The sequence below is a fragment of the Fonsecaea multimorphosa genome, assembly GCF_000836435.1.
Source record: "Fonsecaea multimorphosa CBS 102226 unplaced genomic scaffold supercont1.9, whole genome shotgun sequence".
NCBI lineage: Eukaryota > Fungi > Ascomycota > Eurotiomycetes > Chaetothyriales > Herpotrichiellaceae > Fonsecaea > Fonsecaea multimorphosa.
Window position 1 is genome coordinate 930,577 of NW_015971643.1, and position 25,701 is coordinate 956,277.

At 52.5% G+C, this 25,701-nt stretch overlaps 7 protein-coding genes across 7 annotated transcripts; 2 read left to right on the top strand and 5 right to left on the bottom strand.

Annotated features, from left to right (window-relative positions):
• Window positions 1-3,079: 3,079 nt before the first annotated feature.
• Window positions 3,080-4,807, bottom strand: Z520_05498 (uncharacterized protein; the record flags this gene model as incomplete). The annotated part of the gene is made up of 5 exons (XM_016776001.1): window positions 3,080-3,487; window positions 3,539-4,312; window positions 4,370-4,524; window positions 4,578-4,673; window positions 4,729-4,807. The coding sequence occupies 5 exons, from the start codon at window positions 4,805-4,807 to the stop codon at window positions 3,080-3,082; spliced, it is 1,512 nt and encodes a 503-aa protein (XP_016633160.1).
• Window positions 4,808-8,459: 3,652 nt separating this feature from the next.
• Window positions 8,460-8,972, bottom strand: Z520_05499 (transporter particle subunit bet5; the record flags this gene model as incomplete). Its single annotated transcript, XM_016776002.1, has 2 exons — window positions 8,460-8,767; window positions 8,822-8,972. 2 exons carry the CDS (start codon window positions 8,970-8,972, stop codon window positions 8,460-8,462), a joined length of 459 nt encoding a protein of 152 aa, XP_016633161.1.
• A 547-nt stretch (window positions 8,973-9,519) lies between these two features.
• Window positions 9,520-12,263, top strand: Z520_05500 (uncharacterized protein; the record flags this gene model as incomplete). The annotated part of the gene is made up of 6 exons (XM_016776003.1): window positions 9,520-9,695; window positions 9,755-9,824; window positions 9,876-10,025; window positions 10,080-10,877; window positions 10,924-11,061; window positions 11,115-12,263. 6 exons carry the CDS (start codon window positions 9,520-9,522, stop codon window positions 12,261-12,263), a joined length of 2,481 nt encoding a protein of 826 aa, XP_016633162.1.
• Window positions 12,264-13,583: 1,320 nt separating this feature from the next.
• On the top strand, window positions 13,584-16,707 carry Z520_05501 (uncharacterized protein; the record flags this gene model as incomplete). The annotated part of the gene is made up of 3 exons (XM_016776004.1): window positions 13,584-14,124; window positions 14,187-15,793; window positions 15,856-16,707. The coding sequence occupies 3 exons, from the start codon at window positions 13,584-13,586 to the stop codon at window positions 16,705-16,707; spliced, it is 3,000 nt and encodes a 999-aa protein (XP_016633163.1).
• A 1,157-nt stretch (window positions 16,708-17,864) lies between these two features.
• Window positions 17,865-18,757, bottom strand: Z520_05502 (eukaryotic translation initiation factor 6; the record flags this gene model as incomplete). Its single annotated transcript, XM_016776005.1, has 3 exons — window positions 17,865-18,280; window positions 18,356-18,668; window positions 18,740-18,757. The coding sequence occupies 3 exons, from the start codon at window positions 18,755-18,757 to the stop codon at window positions 17,865-17,867; spliced, it is 747 nt and encodes a 248-aa protein (XP_016633164.1).
• A 1,066-nt stretch (window positions 18,758-19,823) lies between these two features.
• On the bottom strand, window positions 19,824-20,396 carry Z520_05503 (uncharacterized protein; the record flags this gene model as incomplete). Its single annotated transcript, XM_016776006.1, has 1 exon — window positions 19,824-20,396. One exon carries the CDS (start codon window positions 20,394-20,396, stop codon window positions 19,824-19,826), a length of 573 nt encoding a protein of 190 aa, XP_016633165.1.
• A 1,262-nt stretch (window positions 20,397-21,658) lies between these two features.
• Window positions 21,659-25,221, bottom strand: Z520_05504 (uncharacterized protein; the record flags this gene model as incomplete). The annotated part of the gene is made up of 2 exons (XM_016776007.1): window positions 21,659-24,808; window positions 24,859-25,221. The coding sequence occupies 2 exons, from the start codon at window positions 25,219-25,221 to the stop codon at window positions 21,659-21,661; spliced, it is 3,513 nt and encodes a 1,170-aa protein (XP_016633166.1).
• Window positions 25,222-25,701: the final 480 nt, after the last annotated feature.

A 25,701-nucleotide genomic window follows, 5' to 3' on the forward strand; every position in this document is an offset into this window, starting at 1 on the left:
TTTTCTTGGCCTTCTCGGAGGCTGTTATTTAGGTTAAAAAAAAAAGCCAGATCCGTCGCGCGCGCCTTCAAGCCACGGCCACAACAATCCGAAATCAGCATTTATGTCAAAACATCCGCGAGGATCAAACACGCGTATCGACGACTGCGATGGTGTGACAGCGCGACAGTGCAAAGGAGACAAGCCAAAAACGCGAGGCCCGACAAGGCAGTCAATTACTCATGATAGTAGTCAAGCAGTCCCTCCCCCGGTAAGTGTGCCCCTGATAACCAATCTCGTGTTCCATCTCTTGGGCGATTATGACGAATTTTACCCCATGCATACCGAGTATTATTCGTACGAACGTACCAGTGTTCTTGTCAGAATGGCTGTGTGCCTGCCTTCATGGGGGCTCGGTTATCTCAAAATCTCACCACAAGAGGGCTTGCAAGGCACGCGCGCGAAGGAACAATCGCCTGCCCACCCACGTACGAGCACGAGCACTAGTCGCAAACAAGGCATCGAAGGATTGCTTGGACCTGCTCATGTACAAACATAACGAAGCGTCCACATTAACTTCGAAGTGGTACCTAGCAAGCCAACTAACTAACTACTCCGTACAAATATTTACCGAGAACGTACAGACGATAGATTACGCGAGCCGAAGTTCGCTCGCCCACAAAACCTGCGAGTAAGTCAAGGCGCTCGCTCGGGACCTGTGTCTGTCCTTCGCCGGAAGCACGGGATTACGGAGCTTCGGGGGCTCTCTTCCTCATGCCGCAGTAGGTTGTGGGAGAGTAAGATTATACCTTCAATCCGAGGGAGAAGACGGGGACGGGGGTTTGAATCACTCAATGTTCCGCGAGCAAGGACAAATATGATCCAACCTCAAGCAAGAGATCGTCATAAGTAGTACCTAGCACCGGGCACATAGGTAGGTACATGTCGTAGGCTCGAAGCTACGGTAGCATGGAAAGAAACAGGCTACACACGAACGCAAAGCAAAGCTAGGGATTCAGATTCTGGAACAAAAGCCACCTCGGAGTCCGTGCACAGACCAAAAAACCTTTGGAAAGATACGGTAGGTAGAGCTACCTAGGTATGCCACCGCCCCTAACGAGTGCCACAATTTCTTGCAAATCGAGATCCCCGAGACGCCCGAGAAATGTAGATTAGCTCTGGTACTTACAAACCTACTGCGTACTGTAACTGACCTAGGTACGCATAGGGTAGCTCCTTGGAAGGGGCACAGACCCTGTTCAAAACTCCTGGTCATTGATTGTTAGGACCGTTGAAGCTAATTACTCAAGGCTCACGGCTTCCCTTTGGGTATTATTTGGAAAGGTTTCAAGAACTACCGGTTAGGCGTCGGGGAATAAAAATCCACACGAATCCCGGAAGAGAAGGTCCTTAGGTATCAAATGGTAGGAGAACGGTTTCCTTCCCCCCTCCTTGAGATAAGCTTCGTCGCAGCGAGCACCATGGGCGGCCAGGAGAGAGAGTGGTGTGTGTGGTAGCGCACGGAGATATCTTCACGTTCAGATCTAGCTGCACCGGCTAGTTGGGACACTTGGGCACAAATCTAGTCCTAATGAAGATTTCGTTTTGGCAGCTAGCCAGGGCAATACCTAGGTATGTGGTGGGGCCCCCAACGCCAGTACCTAGTTAGCTCGTGGTTAGCGAGCAGATATGAAGAGGGGCAAACCAGGGGTGAAGGGGAGATAGAAACCCAAGGACAAGCCAGAAAGTTACTAGTGACGGCGGTGCCAGAAACACAGAGATACCTACGGTACCTACCTAGGTAGGTTACATACCCTGCCCTGGAAAGACCCAACTGGTACGAGATATTTCTTGTTAATTTCTTGAATCGGATCGATCGATCTAGAAATGTGATTAACCTGCGTGAGTGAGTGAGTGAGCACTCACAAGTGTTACTCGGTAGAATGTGTGTGTGGGCTCGCTCGGACCTCCGGATGACTTCGTCTGCCAAAGAGTGATAAGTGGGTGAGTGAGGCGGCACGAAACGCGTCCAACACTAAGGTACCCAGGGAACTTAGTCGTAGGTAGGTACTCGCAGATTGCGAAATCCGGGGGCGGGATTCGCCCAAAAGCCTGCACCTGTGTCCCTAGGTACTGTATTACCGGTACTCACGCAGTAGTCAGGGGAGCCGCGGCGAACAGGTTGCTGGGAGGAAGCCTATGACGAGGGACACAAATGATCTGGAAGCACCACGGAGCATGGTAGTGAACAGGGAAGACAGGAAGTAGACACTTGGACAGTGCACGTTGGCCGTTGAAATGAAAGCTTCAAGACTTTCTGATCAACTCTATACATACATAGATATATACACAAATCTTCTCTCACATCGACCTGCTCACAACCCCAGACGTCAGGCTGCCACTGCACACGATGCCCCGACTTCTCACACGGTCTCAGTACTGATCTCCTCTCCCTCCTCCCTCCTCTTTCTCTTTCGAAAGGAAAATAACAGGCAATTCTAGTAGGATCCAGCCCCCTCTTGCCGTATATTACAAAACGACAAGGGGGAATTTCTTTTCCTCTTTGTACAGTATTGTGGAATCCAGCTGCTCCCACTGGTGTTCCAATCCAATTCTTCACCTCTTCGGCGCACTCGCCGTCAACGTGGCTTTTCTCGCTGTGAAGCGACCGGCTCTCTGTATTGACAATGTCGAAGAAAGCAAAGAAAATATGTCGACTCGAAAGGGTATCCCCTGAATGTTGAACCACAGTCATGGTGGCTCAAGGAAAACGTCCTGTCACCGGCGATCCTGTACACATTCGGTCGCCTCCCTATGCTTTCGTTTTCCCATTTGTACATCACAATGCTGCACCCACACATTGTGCTTTCTCTTCTTCCCTTTGTTCCAACATAGAAGCCGCGTAAACTCATAATGCATTGAAAACACTGCGGGACTTTGGACCATGGAAGATATGGTCAAAACAGCCACTTTCGGGCCATATGAAACTGTAGCAAAATTCTGTTCAGATCACAATCAATCCTTGGCGCCGCTCGCTGAAATGTGCAGGAAGTATATTGTTGGATAAAGAGGTTGAGGTTGGGTGATATGTCGACACGTTTCATCCCGAATATATGTTCAATTCGAAGCCCTTCCCGGATGGATCCATTGGTTTGGCGTGCGTCGACTTCGGATCCCAGTCTTTGTGTTGACTCGGGGGAGTGGGATGGGAATAACTCGACACCGGGGTGACATACGCTCGAGCCGAGCCATAGAGGTTTTCCTTCGTGTCCGTGGGCGAGAATTCCGTCCGCATTCGGGGGCTTGTCAACGCTCGATCTGGGGTTTGGATGTTCAGTTGAGGCGTCGCTCCGCTCAGCATTTCGTACGTACGAGGGTCGTTCGAGAATCGTCTGGCATCAGCCGAGACAAATTCACTCTTTCGAAGCAATTTTGTTTTGAAAAATTCGGCCCAGCCATGTGTCATAGACCAGCGGCCCATGAACATCAAGCACCAGAACCCGCTCAACTGTAACAGTCATTAGAACATGTTGGGAACGGATGGGATCGAGGAACTTACCCCAAGGACAATAAGCACTGCCAAAACGACCCCCTCTGGTTTGACCAAGCTGCCCGCGAGCGACAGGCATTGGTTTTTGTCGCCTTTGTGCGCAACGAGACAGGTGATCCAAGGCTCGGACTTCTGCAAAAGCGCCGCGTCAACTTTGGTACTGTTGTCCATAGAGACAAAGACCACCGAAAAGAACACGACTTCTGCAATGATGACAAGCACAATGCTGGCCCCGCGCCATTGAAGCTCGACAACCCTCTTGACTCGGCGATAAGTCTGTCGTGCGGTCACCGTTTTCAGACTCCCTTGGTATGTCGGAGGCTGAGAGCTGGAATTTGTGGTTTGCTTGTCATCGAGAAGGCTCTTGACGTAGACTTGAACGCAATAACCTATGGTGACGAATTGCAGCACCAACGCCAGTGCGGCGAAAGCCAAAAGGGGTCCCCAGTAATCTTGAAGAGCATCTTTGTGGTTGATGTGGCAGACGTTGCCAAATCGGAATGACACTCCTGTCAGGCTTAGGGTCAATGCAATGCCAATAATGGGGATCAGCCATCCTAGAACCAGTGCTGTGTAGAATGATCTGACCCCAAGCACCACCTCCCAGCAAATCTGGAGGTGGAGGGCGAGAGCTCTGCAGAAAACCCAAATAACAATGGCCCAACCCCCAAATAACAAGAAGGCGCCACTGACTGCGCAAGAGCCGCTGGATTTCATGTCATTCGGGGTAATTTCATTGAAGCACTGCGCTGGTTTCGTGGCCAGCGGGATAATGAAAGCAAGCTTGATACGAAAAATATCAGCCATCAGGCCCAGTACGAACATCACATTTGAACATACCTCCACAAAAACCACTCCCACGGTCAGACAGACACTCAAATAGTGTCTATGAGTATACTTGACGGGAAGAACAGCAAATGACAGCAGAAGATATACAGACAGCACAAAAGCTGCCACGTTCACCCAGTTGGCGATTTCGGTACGGGATTCAAATCCTGGCGAAGTTCAGCACGTCGATACCTGACAGTGTTTTCTGATCTCCGCTTACCATCCGAATATGTCCAGTCGGTCATCGGACAGGGTAAACAGCAGGTCAGGTTAGGCTGAATGTTGGACAAGGGCATGCAAAACCGTCCCTCGATGACTGAGGACTATTAGCGACAGCCTTGAATAGTCGAGGTCGTTGAATGAGTACGTACATCCCCCTGCATCTGGGAAGAGGGTCTCTTGCAGGAACGGGGATGGGCAAGCGCCCGCCAGACTAGACGTTGAAGACATTTCGAGCGGTATGCGAGGCAGTCAAGCCGGATTGGTCAATTCTATATTCTCATGACCGCGGTATAGGCCGTCGAGACTGGTGGCGATCCGAGAGGTATTTGTGAGTCCAAGTCGCGTGAGTGGTAGCGGAACAGGTAGGTGTGGGAGAGTTGGAATGGAGGGTAGGGTGGCACTGGGGAGGATATGAAGAAACGGACGCTGGTCTGTCAGATTTCTCCTGGTGCTCTATGGAAAGATGAGGGGTGGAGGAGAAAAGTCGTCCAGACGGATTCTCAGACGCGCAACTGGGTCGTCTTTTTGTCTTGAGAAGCAAAGTCGTCAGTCAGGGCTGCCCCATGTCCAGAAGGCGAGCGAGGATTCGGCGGGGTGGGTGGCTTGTTGGAATTCGGAAAAGTGGAGAGAGCAAAGAGGCCCTGGTCAAGTAGGAAGCGGTTGAGTGGTAGCACGGGTTCCTGGAGGACCTGGACCTGCAGCTGACTGTGAATTTGTTCGGCCTGTTGGCGTCTTGGGTTGAGCAAGGTACAGACGTCGTAGCAGCTCCGTTCCACATGGGGGGAGGATGTATTTGATCGTGGCGGATGGTAGTGGGGAGTGGATCCTATACTTGGCAGAGTTGGTGGAGATAGCTGTCAGGCACCTCTGGATGACTGGCACACGGTAAACCCATGAAAGCCGCCGTCAGCCCAATCGTTGGGCAGAGATCCAGAGGCTGGGATAGGAAGGAGGCAAGAGCAAAACATCAAAAGGTACTCCGTACAATGGGGGGACGCCTCAACTCGCCGAATGTGCCAGTGGTGCGATGCATTTTCCACCGCCTTTCGCCAATGGAAGCTGTGGATAGAATTGCAGACAACGGTGCCTGGAGTAGCCCTGGTCTCAGGGAGCGAATGGGGAAACAATGCGTAGTATGGAGCAATTTGAGCACACAAAGAAAAAGCCGATGGATGGTGCATGGAGGGATTGGGCGTTGGGCCCGAGAATACGACTCTCTGGGTTTGACGCGGTCTGAGAAGGTTTGAGAGTGGGAGAGTTTGGGACCAGGGTCATCGACCAGGGCCGCTCAAGTGGAAAAGAAATAGGAGCTAGCCAGCGAGGCTAGGGGACTCCAGGGAACCGCAAACGGTCCAGGGTGTGTGTGCGCGTTGGTCTCCTTCTCTTTCGTGATGAACCAGGATGGAGGAGTCAGTGGGAGTCCTAGGCTTCATCTGCCGCCCCCCTGCTGTGGTCGTACTCGGAGGAGCAGTAGGTACACCAGCTACTCGCGCCAGGGGTTGCTCGAGGGTTGCCCACTCCTTTTTCGTCATGGCTGGCTTTCGTCTGACTTTTTAATTTGAACACGAGGAGGAAATGGTGATGGCTGTGAAGGGAAATGGAGAAGGGAGCCAGGCCCGAAGACGATTCTAGGATCAGCGACAAGTCTCACACAACCTCGGATTGTCTCAATGAATTTTCAGCTGGTGTGTTAGGAGGTGCATAGCGTGTGGATTCCTCGTGTGGTCCATTGCTAGAGTTGATGAAGAATCAGTACGAGGTCATAAAGTGGAGGTGGAATCTTGATGGACACATGGTTACCTGTAGATGGGCGAGTGACGAAAAGGCCAAGGCGCACAATGCAAGACACAAGCGGGCGTGGGCATTGACTTCTGGTGCCTGGGCTGGGCTCTGGGCCCAAATTACGGAGCTCGGGATAATAATAGGCACCTAAGCTGGGCTCTAGGCCCTGAAGTCCCAAGCGTCTAGGCTATAGACAGAGGTGTCTTGGAGGCAGTCCTCGCCCCCAAAATACCAAGGCGGCCGCTGCCGAATCGTTAAAAGGCACAGAACACGGGATATTCTGCTTCTTCAGATTCGAGCAGTGTCAATTCAAGCTATTGCCTGGCTTCATATTGATGCAATCTCCCCTAGCCATCAGTGTTTACAAAAGCACATTGATCAGACGCCTGGCACAAACCAGGAATTGCTCCCTCCTATTCACAGTGGACCAAGCGTGTTGCTTCGCTTTGCTCGGGCTATCCGAAGGTGACTCTTAACTCGTCGACCTCAGCCTCATGTGTCTTTGGCGAACATACCCACAGATCCCCAGACGATCTATCAGAAAAGCAGGATGGTGTTGCAGCTACTCCGTGCTCCGTACCTAGTACACACTGTCAGCTGGCCACTTCTGCGGCCATTCTGACAGCCTTGAGTTGACAAAGTGACAGCCTGGTCTATGCGGCCAGCCACCGCCATCACCGCGCTGCCTCACCGATCTTTCCTGCAACCAGCATCGCTCTATTTGCCAGCTTTGGCGTTAGTTTTCCTCTCTGCTATTCTTTCGCTCTATTCTCAATGAGAAATATTCTCAAACACGAAATTTCGCTGAAGGTGATAGGGGGGGTTGAGTAGGATAGTCCCCCCAAACACAGCACCTCAGCTCCTCATTCGCCACTCCAAGGGCAAACAAAGGTTTCACTCGGTGTATCACCTTCAGTATGCACGGTGAGAGCCGCACTGTCCTGCCTTTACACCAGCATCTACCTGTCATTGGACATTTCCTCCACGTCAACTTCCAAAGTGCTCTGCAAGGATGCATACTAAGACAAATCTATGCAGATTGGGTGCATCTCTCTGGCTCTGTCCGGCCCAGAAAGTATTCCTGTATCGATTCCAAATCCTGATTTTGACATTGACAACCTTACTGACCGCTCATTCGACTCATGATGTCTTTCCCTGATCCACGCAAAGGAGAAGAGTCTCCCGCCCATGTCAAGCCAGTCCAGCCCCGTCCACTTACTCGTACGGACTATTTCCTGGTGAGGCTGCGCCATCTTTGGCACGTGGATGGCCGGGCCAACACATGACATGCCGATCAGAGAGATCTCCATGCAAAGGACAGAGGATTTTGCCTCGAGATTGGGGAAGAGCACTTGCTCTTTCGTATATGCAGATACTTGGGATCTCCGGACGACTTTTTCCGTGTGAATTTTATGATTCGTCGGACTTTTCTGCAAGGCCATTTCTAGCTCGGCACCAAGGATTTTTCGCACGTGTCCAATCAACGGCGAGATCTTCAATTTCGTCTTCACATTGGTCGTCTGCTTTGCCTCGACCAATTTATTTCTCAGACATGTGAGCCCCAGATCGTTTACGCGCTGACCCTTGGGTCATCCGTCCAGCCGGAGCCGCCCTCGCGGTTTGCTTTTAAGAAACTACTCGTAGCCGACGTGCCACAGCGCTAGGATTGTCATGATTCTAGAATTCACCAAAACCGTTGCTGCACGCACGTTGGAGATCCTGGCGCTCGCTTCTCACAGTACCGAGTACTCGTACTCGTACAAGAATCTTGGTCTGGTGGATATCGACGTTCGTCTCGCCCTTGCGACCGCTGCCTGGGGCGAAAAGTGATACATTGTTTGATTGTGATTGTCGTGACTGGCAGCCAAGCAGCCCGCAGACCTTCAGCAGAGAATGGGATATCTCGATAGCTGATGGAGTCGTTCCGAGCCGACATATCAAGTTAACCGGCCTGCCGCACCGTTGTTGGATTCCAAGACGCTAAGGAAGTCGAAAGGGAATGTCAGGTAATATGGTCTGCAAGACCACGGAAACGTGAAACCAGTCCCTCTGTCGGCACATTGACTTCATCAAGGGGCGTTCAGGACTCGATCCTGGATTACTTGGTCAGCACAAGGCTTTGTTCAGCATGCAGAATCGACCTTACCACAAATTGTTCCAAACTTGCTTCAAACAATTCATTGTTGACACCAATACCGCCAGGATGCTCGACCGGTGACAATGGGTTTTTCACTACATACTCGACATAACAGTTGACGTAGATTTGCTGCAGCGCTATCCTCATCGAGCCGGACTTGGTGTCTGTGAGCATGACAAACTTAGTATTGGTTGGTGTCTCGTAATAGTGCAGTTTGTACTGGGAGGTCCGGTAGGAGAGGAAGCTGTGTTCTTCATCAGCAGATCGGTCTACCGAAATTCATGGCCGACCGACCTGTCATCTTCCCCTCCCAGCTTTCGTACCATGTTTCGCAAGGAGAACACGGTCCCGAATATGAGCTTGGCGTCGTCCTCTGCGCTTAAGGTAGAGCGTGCTTGCGGCCCGCCATTGACGTATGTCTGGGAAGATGGCCTTGAAGTTTTGCCGGTGGTCGAGATCGATGGAGGTAGCCATCGCTTCTTGTATATACATTCAGCTACGGCAATCAACAAATATCAAAATCTTCGGTTCGACCCAAGCTTTAATTCGTCTCTTACCATGTCTATCAAATATATAAAAGGAATAGACCACCATTGTGACAGTGAGTGTGCTGGTTGGGAACGGTCAAGAATTGGCGGCGACAGGCGCACGTGTAGGGCGAAACACTCAGCCGGCTGATGAGACGAAAACAGTGGTGATTCAACAGCTCCTAGGAGATCAATCGTCTCTTTGAACTTCGACAAAACGTCCGTTTGTCATAGCATGTCGCTCAGTGCGTATGACTGGATGGTTACTTGCGGGTAGGCATCTCGACACCTCAGCAATGTGAGCCTCTGGCGGACCAAGAACGGGCAAGTGCGGCGGAGAATTTCTCCACCTGCCACGGTTCTTGACCTCCGGCGTCCAGCGTCATTCTTTGTTGGCGACAGTACCGAGCGAGAGCTGAGCTCGTCCCAGGGCTCCCGATCCAGATATCTAACGACCATCGTGGGAGGCTTTCAACTCAAATGTCGAGGGCCTCATGGATATCGTTGCGTCGCCTACGTCCACGTCGGCGGAGGAAGCTCGTCGCTTTCCCGTAAGCGATACATCAGACCAGCCCCGCGATCGACCACAATCACATGTGAATGCCCTCCACGAAGGGGCCAACACCAACGACTCGTCCACCCTCAATAAGCCTCCTGTGGTCAAACACTTGTGAGTAGTGGGCAGCTACGAATCCGCGGCTGATCCAATGTGTCTGACCATCTCTGCAGGTCCAGTCCTGAGTACAACACACCCTCCCGCCATCACCGTCGGACCCCTTCAGCACACAGGCCGGTCAAGGTAGACCACCTCCAGAACGACTTTATGAGCCTTCTGATCTAGCCTCTGCAGGAATCTCTCAACGCACGATCCGAATATGTCACCAGTAAAGACGACGGCGTCGCAGAACACCGCATCAATCAATATATCATCAAGCAAGAGATTGGCCGCGGTTCCTTTGGAGCAGTTCATCTAGCCATCGATCAGTATGGGAAAGAATACGTGCGGGCTCTTGACGGACCAGGAGGTCGAGTAAATGCTGATCTGTATATATAGGCCGTCAAAGAATTCTCCAAAGCGCGACTGCGCAAGCGAGCGCAGTCTCACATCCTCCGGAAACCTCTGTCCCAAAGGCGCCGGGGTGCATTGCAAGGCTTCAATTCCCCTTTGCACCGAAACGTCGTCGGAGAGGGCGAAGCGCAGGTCAATTCAATAGACCTGATAAAAGAGGAGATTGCCATCATGAAGAAATTGAACCACCCAAACCTGGTCTCGTTGATCGAGGTCTTGGATGATCCGTCAGAAGATTCGCTATACATGGTGTTGGAGATGTGCAAGAAAGGCGTGGTTATGAAGGTAGGGCTGGAAGAAAGAGCAGATCCATACCCCGACCATGTCTGTCGATACTGGTTTCGAGATTTGATTCTAGGAATCGAATATTTGCATGCTCAAGGCGTAGTGCATCGTGATATCAAACCCGACAACTGCTTGGTCACGGAAGACGATGTGCTCAAGGTGGTCGACTTTGGTGTCTCGGAGATGTTTGAAAAGGACTCCGAAATGCTCACTGCAAAGTCCGCTGGCAGCCCTGCGTTCCTTCCCCCGGAGCTGTGTATTGCTCGACATGGAGATGTGTCAGGGCGCGCGGCGGACATCTGGTCAATGGGGGTGACTTTGTACTGCTTGAAGTACGGCAGAATCCCATTTGAGAAGACGGGCATTTTTGAACTCTACGAAGCCATCAAGGCCGAAGAGCCAGACCTAGGCGATGAAAAAGACGAAGATTTTCGCGATCTAATGAACCGCATACTGGAGAAGGATCCGCAGAAACGTATCAAAATGCCGGAGCTGAGAGTAAATACTCCCGTTGAGTCGTGTCACGCATGCTGACCTGGTCCAGGAACATCCGTGGGTCACGAACAAGGGCACTGACAAGCTGCTTCCAGAGGAAGAGAACACCTCTGATCTTGTTGAGCCCCCAACAGAGGCCGAGATGAACGCGGCGATTACCAAGAATATGAGAAACCTCATGACAGTCGTAAGCTTCTGAGACTGAACTTGGCATGGGCTCTGCTGACACAGTCTTTGCAGGTCAAAGCTGTCAACAAGTTCAAGTCCCTCGTAGCAAAAGATAAACCTAAGGGCATGACTTCAATCCTGGGTGATCAAGAAGGCTCACATTTCTCTCAGCCCCCGGCAGCTATGCTCAAAGAATCCGAATCTTTCCCCCCAAAATCACATAGTTTCAATGCTTTCGGCCAAGACCACACAGATGCGGAACCACGGATTGAAGAGCTTGCTCAAGACGTGAAGAAGCTGGATGTCCGACCGGTGCCTACGCTCAGTATAGACGATACGACGAAGAGCGAAGAGCGAAAAGGAGTCGAAAGAGGCAGAGACGTTGCCAGTCCTTCTAACACGGATGACTCGCTGTCGAGAATCCAAAGCATGGTAGACATCGAGAAGCTCGACCCAATGACGCTGCCTCCTTTCCGATCGCTGAGACCACACGCAAACACTACTGACGATTTAGGCCACCGAGGTCACGCGCACGACCCCTTGGAAGACCAACTATACCTTTACATTGGTCCGTCCACTTTTTCGGGGGTCAGTTCCAGCACCGACGAGGACGGGACCTTTGTTCCAGCAGACGACGATGTGCCCATCGTCAGTGAAAGCCCTGGGGCGGCGGACGTGGACATTTATGAAACCGCGTACCGCGACGAGATTGAGCGAATAATGGCTCGAGCCCGGGAGGAGAAGAAGGAGCCCAACGTTTACCTCACAAGACGCGTGGATGCGAGATTGATGGCCATCAGCGGACTCGCAGGCAAATGGGCGGCGAAGGGCGAAGAAGCCAAGAATCAAATCAAGGACTATACGCAGTTCTCTGCTCGAAAGGCCCGGGTGACCGAAGTCAGCCGCGCACTGCGGCAAGCCGCAAGAGAAGAGTATGAGAAAAGGAGGCAAGAACACCGGGAATGGATCGCGGCCGACAAAGCAGAACGAGCCCGAGCCAAAGAAGCAGAGGCCTCCAAAGCAAGCACCCCGCCGCCAGCGGGGGCTGGAGCCGAGGGAGCAGAGAACTCGCCAACCAGCCCTCAATCGCCTGGGAAGCAATCTTCGGTATGGAAAGGTAAGGCAGTAGATGCTGGACGACAAGCAAGAACCTCTCTGATGGGATTCATGGACTTGGTTAAGAGCAAGAGCCGAACACGAACTAAAGACGAGGCCAGCTGATTCAGGCGCTGGTGGGAGCCTTGACAGGCCATGTCTGCTGTACTGGTACCGCCTAGGGGAATTTGCGCTTGGGGTTGACTCGATGCTATACTGGCCAGGAGCCCAGGCCTGGGACGAGAAGACATTGCATGCTGCGATGCGTCGTTTGTCGCATATTGATTGCTCAATATTCCAGCCACCTCGACGATCACGGGACAAACAGGCCGAAATTGTGTGGTTCGGTGTCTGGTTATGCACGAATACCACCACCGGCGACTTTTGTTTCGGGAATAAACGGCACTGGTGGATTAATAGACATAGGGAGGATTCACAGATAGTATGGGATAGACAGGAAAGAACGGTGAAATTTTCAACGATGCAGGGGATTGTGTTTTGAAGAGGAGCCAGCCTTGGTCAGTGAGATATTGCAGATTGGAGGCAAAGTGGGATGAGGGTGGTGATGGCAGTGCCTTTGGACCTTGGGGAGGGCATAGTGAATATAAGAGGACAAGAGGGTAGACAAAGGGTGACTGTTGATGCAGAGGATGCAGAGGATGCAGGGCTGAAAGGCGGAATGTCGGAGGCTGGTCTTGGCATGGGCTTATCCGGGGCAAAGAGAGAGAAAGAGAAAGCGAGACAAGAGCGACACCTTGACAAGGAAAATCATCTTCAGCCTTTGATCATCCTCCCTTCTCTCAGCCGCCCCTTGCCCTTTCTTGGACGCAAACTCACCCATCATCGTTATCCCTATTGTGTCGGATCACTTTTCGTGAGGAACTACTGCCGGGGATTCTTGATTCATTGGTTCCATATTTCGCTGCCTTGTGCCTTGTGCCTGTGCCTGTGGCGCGGAGATGATGGGAGGGAGCCGCCACGCTATCCTGCCCTCTTGAATGTCACTCACTCACCGCCGCTCTATTGCTCTTGCTTCGTCACTTTGTCCACGGTCGCTGCAGAGACAACTCATGTCCTTCACTTCTTGAAAGGAGAAAAAAAGAAGTCCATCGTGCGACTGCGAATTTCTGGGACGGTAGTCACTCTACCCCTCGTTCTTTGATAGACCAGTCGGCCACCTCTCTACTGTCTCATTCCCACCCTGGGGCTCAGACAATCTACGCAATTGGCAAGCGCAGTTGATATAAGGGCACCCTGTTCATCGCGACTCGGATTCTGGATTGTCCAGCGCTGAATTATTGCCTCTGTTGGAGCTCCATGGTTGTCTGGCCCGAAACGCCCAGATGCACATGAGGTCCCGTGAAATTTCTGCACCACCTCACTCCTGCGTTGGTTTGGCGCCAAACCATCCTTCGGGTCTGCAGATTCATCACAATCATCGTCAAGATGGGTCGATTAAGCAGAGATTCATCCAGACGTGCGTCTGTAGATGAGCAAGAGACGGTTGAGGTCAAGCGTGAAGAGTCGGTGGACGGTGAGGGCGAGCTTGCCCACGAGCTCAGCACCAGTCGCGTAGCCGCCATCAAGCATCAAAGCTCGGCGAGCCCCTCGGCATCACCTTCTCTGAAACCAGGGCGATTAAAGTCATCCCGCTCATCCTCTGTATCGACTTCTTCTTCAAATCGGCCTCCCGCCGCTGATCCTGACACGTCAACTGCCAAGAAAGAGCCGAGCGAGGCAAATGGTCACCACCACTCGACCTCCACCTCGCCCATCAAGCCTGAACCCAAGGAACCCTCAAAGCCCGCAAAGACCTCCCGAGCCGCATCTAAGCTTCCCCCTCGCGTCGCTCCTCTATTCGACCACCTCCCAGATGCAACCAAAGAAGCCACCTCGACATTCACCGTCATTGATGCCTGCACCTATCAAAATAAATATCTGGGTTTCAGCGAACATGCTCTCGACTGTGATTGCAGCGAAGAATGGAGTGAGTCTGCCGTCCATTTTGATCATTGATAATTCTCGCAAAGACTGACCATGTATGTCCAGATCCGGCCACCCGGCAGAACCTTGCCTGTGGGGAGGATTCCGACTGTATCAACCGCGCGTGTAAAATGGAATGTGCCAATGACTGTGGTTGCGGTGTCTCATGCCAAAACCAGAGATTTCTCAGGCGCCTCTACGCAAAAGTGTCAATCATCAAAACAGAAAAGAAGGGCTATGGTCTTCGCGCCGATGTTGATTTGCGACCGCACGACTTCATCTTTGAATACATCGGCGAGACAATTCCCGAAGGGACTTTCCGGAAGCGCATGCGACAGTATGATGAAGAAGGAATCAAACACTTTTATTTCATGTCCCTGAGCAAGGGTGAATTTATCGATGCGACGAAGAAGGGGAACCTCGGTCGTTTCTGCAACCACTCTTGCAACCCCAACTGCTATGTCGACAAATGGGTGGTCGGTGACAAATTGCGGATGGGTATCTTCGCTGAGCGCTATATCAAAGCTGGGGAAGAACTGGTCTTCAATTACAATGTCGATCGATATGGCGCTAATCCGCAGCCCTGCTATTGTGGTGAGGCCAACTGCACAGGTTTTATCGGAGGTAAGACTCAGACCGAACGCGCCACTAAGCTGTCAGCTGCGACCATCGAGGCCTTGGGTATCGAGGATGCCGATTCCTGGGACACCGTGGTTGCGAAACGGCCGCGCAAGAAGAAGACGGCGGAAGACGACGAGGACTACGTTGATAGTGTCGAAGCGAAGTCTTTGGACGTCGACGGCGTGACCAAGGTCATGGCCGCACTAATGCAGTGTAAAGAGAAATGGATTGCCGTCAAGCTCCTGCAACGCATCCAACGATGTACCGATGATCAAGCCTGGCACCGAGTCGTCAGGTTTCACGGTTACCAGATCCTCAATTCACAGCTCTCGGCATGGCGAGACGATGAGAATATTATCCTTCAGATTCTCGACGTCCTGGACCGATTACCACGGCTGACGAGGAATAAAATCGTCGATGCAAAGATTGACAAGACGATGGAATCCTTAACTAGCCATTCTGACGAGAGGGTGGCAACCCAAGCCTCAGCGCTCCAGGATGCTTGGTCGAAGCTCGAATTAGCCTACAGAATCCCCCGGAAGAAGAGGGAAGACGCTTCCACACCCGTCAAGACGGAGACAACGCCGTTTGAGCGACGAGAGTCTGCCCAGGGACGAAAAAGATCCAAGTCGAGATCGCGATCTCCGCCGAGAGGGCCTGCTGGGCTAAATGCGCCATCGGGTCCCCGATCACTCCAGCGACCGGGATCTCTCTACCCACGTCCTCCTATACCTTTTCATCGTGGGCCGCCTCCACTACCGCGCGGCTGGTTCACAGCCCAAGACAAAGGTAGGACATACTATTATTCGGTTAACGGGCAGACGACGTGGGCTCGACCCACGAAGCCCGCAGAAGAGGCCCCTCCCCCACCGCCACCGAAACAACCATCGGAACGAGATGTGCTGAAAAGTATCATTGAGAACATCGTCACGTCTCACGACAAAGATACAAAAAACAGCACGCCGGACACGCCGGAACCATCCAAAGTGAAGAAGGAAGAGAAGTGGAAGGCGTACGACTTAGAGAAACAGAAGAAGCTTTACGAGAACACTGTAAGTATTGCCTTGGCTTCCGCATAATGCGCATCATGGGATTCATCTGACAAGTGGTCCAGCTCTTCCCTCATATCTCTCACGTAATGAACAAATACAAGCACAAAATCCCCCGGGACGACCTGAAACGATTCGCCAAAGAGATCGCCAAAAAGCTGGTGGCATCAGACTACAAGGCGGGTCGCGTAAAGGATCCCACGAAGATTGACGAGCGGCAACAGAAGAAAGTCAAAGAGTTCTGCAAGCAATTCTTCGAAAAGGCTTACCAAAAGCACAAGAAGCACGAAGCCGAAAAGGCGGCAAGGGAGAAAGGGAAGAAAGACCCACGAGGTGGTGAAGGATCTGCTGCGTCACCTGCTCAGTCTCCCGCCAAATCGCCTCCCGAGGCAGACACCACCCTGGATCAGGAAGACATCAAAATGTCGGATAATGAAGATGAGGACGCGGAAGCCACGCCCAATCTCAACACACCATCAGAAACCAATGGGGCCGGCACGTTAAAGCGGAAGCGCATCGAGACAGACGAATCCACCGCTGCGGAAGGAGATGACGAGCGAGAACCAATAGGATCGCCAGTAAAGAGACTCAACATGGAGGTTGACACACCGCCGCCGCCTCCACCACCACCACCTGCGCCGCCGGTAGAGACACCGCCTGACAGTACACCCCGTGAAGGGGAACATGAAGGCGCAGACGTGGAGATGGGCGGAGAAACAGACATCTACGCCGACACCAGTTTTAAGGGAAGGAGCATGGCAGACGTGCTGGCCCAGGCGCAGGCGGAAGATGCAGACGAAGGGGATGACACGGAAGACGTAGTCATGAGGAATGGAACAGCAGCGGAAACAGAAGGGGAGACCAGAAATCCCATGGTGGACAATCAGCCTGTTGGCCCAACAGAGGCAGGCCGATAACAGCTGTTACCACGGAGTCGGGGCTTCGGCGTACATGCATTTTGCTTCACGAAGCTTGACAATTACCAGGCTGGAGGGAATCCTCCTTGGAGCAAACTTGGGAGTCAATTTTGTGTACATCAACCTGGACCTGGTAACTCGGTTGTCGAGGGTATCGAATCGGTTGGGCGAGGTCTTACCAAAGCGCACGCAGAGTGCACTCACTAGGTACATTAGGATTGACTTGAGACTTGGGGGACACGGCACGGCCATCTTTCATCCCGTGGATTTTTTGGGAGTCAACACAGTCAAGTGGCATACTTTGCTGAGAACAAACCATCTTAGCCGCCTAGAAAGGGCCGATTGGCGCAAGATCTTTTGTCTCTTCGTTGATTTTTTTTATATATTATTGCCTTTGACCAAGGGCGTGTGAAATGCCGGCCCATGTTGTTGTGTCACTAAGTAGCTGGTAGCCAGCAGACCCAACGGCCCTGACATAATAGCTAACAAAGAGGAGTGCCTCGTAGTTCATGAAAAAAAACCAAGACGGTGAAAGTCTTCCGGTCCTATCCTTTTCCTTCGTTCTTTTCCTCTCTTTCTGTTCCTCCATCGTCGCGGACTTTGGCACGCCACCGACGAAGCATCCACTCACCGTCCCTGGGAAGCGCTAAAGCTAGGACTCATCACCACACGCGCTGTCGTGAGGCAGTTCACAGATCCGGGACGCAGGCCGTTGGTGTTTGGGACCGCGGCTTGGCTGACTTTTGACTCTGCATTCCTGCCTCTTGCTCATGCTCGTGTTCGAGTTCAAACTCAAGCTCCGACGCAGTAATCCAGCAAATTTCTGTACTTCTCTCTGCCGCGCGTGTGGCGTCTCTCTCAGATGGTCTGCACCATTTCTTTTCTGGTCTTTCTGCTGTCTTCTCATCCAATACCTTGCATCCGCTGCGATGCGGGTCTCATCAGAGGGTGGGGAAATGCGAGATAGAAGAACCCGTCGAGGATGTTTTTTCCTTAGCCGCCAAAGGTGCGTCCACGTCCCCTCGTCTTCTGCGATTGATTCTTGCAAACCATTCTGTCAATCAGGGACGTATTGTTATCCGTGAGCCAAGTTTGTTGATGGTGTGCCAATGTCCAGGGTCAAATAAGGATATGTTCCACGGGTCACAAAACGATGCTCAATAGAAGCTCTCGACGATGCTCTCCTTGTTTGCTTTCATTCTGGCGTCCAGTCCGCCGGGACCACCCTCGCCCAATCTGAAGACACTCTCGATGACGCTCAGCTCTGTCGCTGTGGTGTCCATCCCCGTCACTGCCAGCCAGTCGTTGACGACCATGCCAGCACCAACGACGGGGCTTCCTCGGTTGACACTGCCCGCCACAAGAGGCACTTGTAGTAACGAACTCAGTTCATCTTGGTCTTGAATGCTCGTTTTCGGGTGGACGATGCCGCCTTGATTCGAGAGGGACATGTAGGAGCCGGTCAGTACGTTGCCGGCGATCGTTTGACGAAAGACTTCGACGCCGAGGGTATCTGCGATGATTTCTTCGGTTTCTCGTTCGAGGTCCGGGTGGACGAGAGCGACGTGGTCATCTGCAGAGAAACGCTCTTGTTAGAAAATTGGATCGAGCATGCGCCACTTCGCAAGGCAAAAACAACGCCACTCACTGCAACACACGACATTCCCCAGCGCTGATAATCTCTCTTCTATCCTTTCGACCTTGACGCTATCCGGCAGAGTATTCCGTATGTGTTGTAACTCCTGGTCGGTGGTGGACGTGGGGACCAGCAGACCGTTCTTGTTTCCTGAGGTCAGGCGGCCAACGATGCGGGTGCCGGCGATGGTGCAGTGAGCGATGGGGACGAGGTCGGCAAGTTCGGATTCGAAGATGGAGTAGAAGTTCTCAGAGGCCCCGACGGCGACGAGGCAGTAACTGTTTGTAAGATTGGCGAAGACGCCAACTTCGTTGGAGTTTTCGAACTGCACCAGGAGAAGAATTAGAGACTGGCTTGTTGCAGTGACGAAGAAAAACAGAGACAAGATCAATTTACCTGTGCTCGTACAGCCATTTTCACTCAATAGCCCGCGATGGATTTGTAGGTTCGTCTAGAAGGGAGAGAAGAAAAAAAGGCGGAATGGAGATGTGAAAGGAGGGGTCGAGCGCAGTTGTTTCGAGGCGAAAGTGGATTGTGGGGAGGATGGTTGTTTGAACAGCACCTGGGTGGCCCTTTATATTCTCTCTTCGGACGTTCTCGACGACAATGGTCATTCAAGAGAAAGGGTAGAGACTGATTGAGGCAAAAGGGTCAAGGTTACAAAAGTGCCCACTGCCCGCAGAAGGACGAGGTTGTCAAGGTGGTGAATGAATCACTCACTAATTGTGTAATCGTGCATGGGCCCCCGTGTGCGACGCTGGTTTTTCTTCCAATCAAATCAACAACGACCTTCGCCCAACTCAAACGCCACGGACGAAGGAGTCATCACTCATCAGGAAACTCGGCATCAAGCACAACAACTTCCAGTTGCCGTTTACGTCTCCTGCGCCACCACCAGGATTGGATTCAGAGTCACCATGGCAAGGTCCAGACTAGGTGCTATCCCCCGAGCCTCGAGCTAGAGACACTCTGGGATGTAACGAGATGCTTTGCGCCTGGCGTCAACGGTGGGTTTTCAGGACTGCAATTCAATTCGCTATTCAAGACATTCGAGGTACGAGGTACTCCCAGATGGCATTCCAGGGGGGGGTCCGGTCTCTATCATATCACTTGGCTTGCTTCGTGCGCCATGGTCTTCTCACTCCAATCGTGCTGTGAGACCTCAGATACTCCGTCCCGTCGCATTCAGCCTCTCTCCTCGAGGGTGCGTATATGTACTCGGTACATCAAGAGCCCAGTTTCAGGTCAGTCGATAGGTATAACCCAAACTTCCTCGCTCTAATCCCATGTCAAGTCAATTTCAACCACCGCTCACTTGCTATGTCTGAGACCTTTGAGGTTATGCGAGCTCTGCAATTGAATCATCCCAGCAACGATGTCAAGGACGAAAAATTTCCGAAAGGAAACCTAGCACATTCTTGCCCTTTGGAATTACAGCAAGTTGTGGTCCCATCCATTCTCGCCTGTCATGGGCATCCGCTCACCCAGAGCACAAGGTCAACTTGATATTGACCGAGTCCGAGCAGGTTCTCATGCCCTGGAAGTCGTCATTGGACTTCTCGTACATATCGTTGCAGTTGGTGTCTCCGGGGCCACAATAGGCGCCGTGACAACTCGGGAGCGTCAGATTAGGATCCTCAGGATCGTCGACATCCATTCTGAAACCCTCATCGACGAAGGGCGCACCCGCAACGTTGCTGACGTCGAAATAGGTCTGGTTCTCGGACTGCTCCCAGGCGTACTCGAGCTGGGTGACCAGCGGCGTCGTCGCAGTGGGATCTCGCGTACACATCATCGCGATGCCCGTGTCCTGTGGATAGTCGCCGAAATAGCTGGTCAGGAGTTGTCCCGCTGCTTGGTTCACCCAAGCGACTGCTGGACGGTCGGACTGGGGCGTAGGGTCGTCGGGCTGGTATCCCTCGACGATGGCGCACCAGACTTGATATGGACAGTTGTGCACGACGTCGGCACGAGCAGCCACAAGCTCAAACAGACCCAGACCAGCGAGGAGAATGAGAGACATCGCAAAGCTCAGAATACCGAACGACTGCATGCTGACTGACAGAATCCGAAACTTCCAGTCGTCGATCTGCTTATGTCCTTGGTCTGGTCAGAATGGCATTTCGACCTTCCATCTCCACTGTCCACTTACAAAGTCTGGTTGTACCTCTATGTAGCTTGGGCTTTGTTGATATCGCACAAGCTCTCCTGTTGGTGGTGTTGTCGTTGTTGTTGCTGCTCCCCCAGCGAGCGACACACAGGTGATTATAACTGTATAGCTATAATATACTGCTGTAAGTCGTCCCCTTTCTTTCCTCCCCTGTTTCAATCGAATGGAATTTCGAGGCAAGTCAAGCTCGTTGTTGTTATTGTCGTTGTCTCCGTACGCAGAGGAACAGAGAACTCTCCTCGACGCCCTCATGGTCTATTTATACAAGTCGGCATTCACTGCCCCCTCCTCCCCCCAAGGAGTCGGCATGACCATCCCGGCACCAGGAAACTGGCACCAGCACCGCCTGAGCAGCTCACATGTCCCCAGAGCCAGCTGCCCGGGACTGTTTGCAAGGTCATGAAGGTCATGTTGCTGGGGACGTGCCAACCGCATCTTGCCGCACGGAAATGGACCAATACCTTGAGGATATCCATATCCATGTTTTACCGCAATGGACCCACGGGGTGCACGTGGTATATGTGCTCATGTCTTCGTGTGAAAGGGAAAGTGTGTGAGTGAAAAGAGGGATTTTGTCACAGATTTACCAGCCGGGCAAAGAAAGAGTGAGTGAGTGAGTGATCCATTGAAAGATCTCACACGTACACGTGGGACATGGAGCACTCTTGGGAAATGAGGAAGGTTGGGAAAAAAAAGGAGAGAAAAGAAGAAACCAAGGCTGCTTGTTGTGAGCGCTAGATAGACCTGCAAACCTCTGGTCTTTATATAATAGTCCTTTGGTCGGTCGATAAGGGGGCTTGGACGTATATACATACATACATGCATGCAAGGCGCTATCTGGTGCAGTCCAAGAGAAGAAAAGCACAAACAACCAAACAAATCAATCAATCAAAATGTCTTTCTTCCCCTCTCCTTCCTCCGACGTTGGATCGGGGGATGTGTGTTCGGAACTCAAGGCGGCAAACACACAGAGGGAAAAGACAGGGTCTAGCAACGCGTACCAATGGTCCAACCAGAACATATGAGCATATATAGGATTACACGGTGTATATATATCTGAACCATCTCGCTTTTTCCAAGGGAATCTCTGAATCTGGAACAGTCTGATAATAGAAATCGTAGCAGTCATTAAATCGCCATACAACTCACTCTTCACAAATTCCCCGATCCAACGCCGCCAGACTGGCCTCGTAGCTGCCGGGACTGTGATCGCCAAACATATCTCTACCAAATCTCAATTCCCCAAATCGCCTCTCCACATCCCGCACCAATTTGAACTGCACCCTCGTGGCCGGTCTCCCGAGCGCTCGATAAAGCTTTTCCGTACGGTCGTCCTTGGAGTCATCGGGTCCAAAGACAGCCTCGCGGGCCACGTCCGGGTCCAGTCGGTCAAAGACGCGGGTCGTTTCCACCACGAACACCTCACCAGGCGGGACCAGTTTGTCATTCACCATTGCTGCGCGTAGGGTTTTCAGTGCCGCCCATGCCCACGTGTCTTCACCAAGGCCGTCGCCTGCCATGTTTTCTGGCGGAGGCGGTCCTTTCGGGTTGTTGTAGAATGCCGACTTTACGGCGGTTTTGAGACGGCTCCACACCCGGGTCTTGAGAGCACCGAGAGCGTCCGTCGTGTCGTGTTTGAGGTGCAGTGCTACGGTGCGGAAGTCGTGCAGGATGCCCAGGGAGAGACAGGGCACAATATCGGCGTGGTTGACAACGGTGGTAATGAGGCCACGGGTGGCGACGCGGAGAAGCTCGGACATGCAGGCGGGTGTACCGTAGGCGTATACATGGATTGGACGCCCGGGGGGAAGACTGATGGGAGGGACGTAGGCAGTAAACGGTTGGCTGGTGGGTTGATGGGTAAGGAGTTTAGGCTTGCTGCCTGTAACGAAGGACGTCTTGGATTCGTCGAACGATGGCTCTGCGATCAAGATGGCGAGAATGGCCGCAACTGCACCTCCCAGGGAATGTCCACAAAGAACGAGGCCGTAATCGGGATATTGTTCCAGTGTTGCTCTGATGGTGGCCATAATGCGGCTTCCACTACCACCTAACAGTCGTCTTGCCGAGGCATGAATGCCTTTATGCACTTTGTATCGCTGGCCTTGCCACAGCAAATCGTCGTAATCGCAAGTCATGTCCGTCAGAACGTCTTCGAAGCCAAGCGTCCCGCGACAGGTCAGAACCACGGCTTTGGAATCATCGTCGATCGAAATGAAATGAATCAATGGAGAGATGGCCGAAGGGGACCAGTCGGTATTGCCAGTAACTCCTTGTGGGTCAAAGAAGGATGACAACAAAATAGTGTCCGGAGGTAGACCTGTGTGGGTTGAAAACGAGCTGTGCTCGTGGTGAACGTCGAGGGTCATGAGCTCTGTCGACTTGCTAAGCTCATCTTCCGCTGTTGTGAGGCCCATAATCCGCAGGAAATTCGCGCCATATGAAGCTGAGGCGAATCTTGCGAATCGTCGAACCGTCTTGACAAGATGACGATCAGGGAAGATACCTGGCACCTTTCCATTCGTGATGAGAGCAGCCAATATACTGTGGTCCTCATATATTGACTTTCGAGGCACAGGGGTCTTGGGCGCTAAAAGAATGGCTTCCGTTGAATCCTTGGTTCCCATCGAATACAGACTCGGAACAAAAGACCTAGACCGTCTATGATGGGCTGTGCCTGTGGCTGGGTCGACTCTGGTTTCGGTCTCGTCCAGTGCCAGTCCGAGCTCCGATCTCGTCTGAGTCAACCCATTCACAACTCGAGTACGAGTCCTAGTAAACGTGGGAGATCCGGGGCGACTCTCATGCGAATGTATAGAATATGTTTCCGTCGTCTGCGAGACGATCGAGTCTCTTCTCCGGTCGTGCAACGCAAAATAGCTTGTAGAAGATTCGGCGGCCCGATGCAGACTCGGACTTGTCAGGGGCGTATGCCCATGGCTCAACGAAGCATAAGTTCTCCTCGGCGTCGCCTCCTCACGATTCGTCGAAGGCGCCCTAGACCTGGGCGGCTGTACTGCAAGCGCGGTTGATGGTTTTCGTTGCTGCGGTGGTGCTTTGGGGAGGTCCTTTACCGCTCCTGACGACTGACTCGGGCTGAGCGTTTTCAGTGCTTTCTTTATCACGCTTCCCTTGTCACTCTTGGCGACTGGAGGTGATTTGTCCTTTTTACCTTTGACAAGGGGTATTCGACTAGCACCGCTTGTATTGGGGGAGGACTTGGTTGAGCTAAGAACTGGCCGGCGGCTCTTTTTCTGATTTGCAATAGGGCCTAACAGCTTTGGGGGGAAAGAAGTTGGTGGTGAAGATGATTCGATTGCCGACTCATCGCGATCCGAACTGGAGAAGGTGCCGTTATCTATCTGAATGGGTTCATCCACGATAGAGATTCGTTTTGGGGCAGTCTTCATCATGAGCAAGTCGTCTGTGTCAGGGTGATCTTGAGTCAGCCCGTCATGGCCTGTTAATCGCAGTTGCTCAGCTGAAGACGGTTTCTCTCTACTGCTCGATCTCTTCAAGGCCGTTCGGAATATGACAGTTTGATGAGGTCCGACTTGGCTGCCGTTTGTCGAGCTTTCATGGTTCAACCTTTCTGCAACCATAACGGTTCCTGGCGGAGGGTCAATATGAGTCGTTTCGGTATCGTAGATGTCGACTCGGATTGTTTTGGCAGTGATCGTCTCCGAGGTAATGACGGCTCGAGCTCCAGACGGTATTTGGCTCATGATCCGCTCACGAATTTCTTCTTCAGTCAGCTTGGTCTGATCCTCGGCTGCCTGTGCAACTGCTTGAGCATCAAACGTGGTGCCCCCTTCCAAGGCCTCAAAGTCATCATCGCCATCTGGAGAAGTAAATGTCATTGACGGCCCACCAGCATTGGCGTGTATGCTGATCAAGCCTTTTTTCCTTGTCCCAACGACGTCAGCCCGGAAACCCTTGTCATCAATGACAGCGTCCCAAATTGTTTCTTCACCGCCAGCATCGCGAAAGTCCAGTTCCGTCTTGCGCCTCCCCCACCTCTGTAGCATCACGAATCCGATGGTGGCGATGATGAGGTCCAAGTATGTCACCACCTCGCCAGTTCCACCAACCTCGGGCTTGTTCAATTCATCTCTAATCAGCGTGATAATTGCGGCGACGGCACGGGAGGATTCGGTGGAGCCGAGGATAGCATTGAGCGTAGCCAGTCCTTGGATGGATAGACCAGATATGGAGTTCATGAGCGCTTCGGTGAGGTGAAAGCCCGTCGAGGCGAAAAAGGAGGTCGTTGAGATGGTCGAGTGCAGCGCGGAGATCTGTGAGACCATTAGTCCAATGCCCTTCAACCCCGATGCCTCAGACGCACACTCCTCTCCAGCAGATTCTCGGCTTCCACCCGTCCCAGCTCGCCGTTACTTCGCGTAGACACATCCCGTCCTGCGGCGACCAGGATAGACTCCAGTGCACTGCGACTGACTGCCAATGTCTTGAGTGTAGCTTCCCTACCAGCATAAAGTCCCCAACCCCCGACTTTTGTTGCTCCACGAACATAGAAGGAAGTCAGGCCAGTGACGCCGCTCACGACAGCGGCGGCTGGCCTAGGCAGAAGCGTCCTTCCTTGCTGCGGCTGCGCAAGAGTAATTGCCTTTGGGGCATCGTCATCTGAATCCCCAACAGTTTTTTCATCGTCGGAAGCAGATCCATTCTCTTTATTTGAACTCCAAAGCATCTCGCAGGGCAGCCGGAGGGACAGGCCGAGAAGGCGGTGTACAGGAAACGACGGGTGACGGCCTTACGTCGTGCTCCATGAAGGGTCGAGGGCACAAGTCAAACACAGTCAGAAGGGAAAAACGCGATCAAGGAGCTGAGGAGCTGGGAATCAGGCAGGATGGAACGGGTTGGGAAGGGATGCAGGTACGCGTTCGGGTTCCTGGATTAAGGCGGGCGTTTGCCAATGACGGAAAATGATGTGGTGGACGTGGCTCTGGATGGTGAGCTGGCCAGCGACACTGAATTGCCCACCATGACCGTTTTTCACATGTGAAACTCTTGATTCATCGTGCCCAACGCTTCATATCAAGGCTATATGTTCCTTTGCAGCAAGTCCAGACCACGTTCTTCCAGACGATTGGAGTTCGGGATGGGACGCCGGCCAATCTGGGATAGGGCTCCATTGGCAAGGGCGTTGATACCCCTGTCAGCACGACGG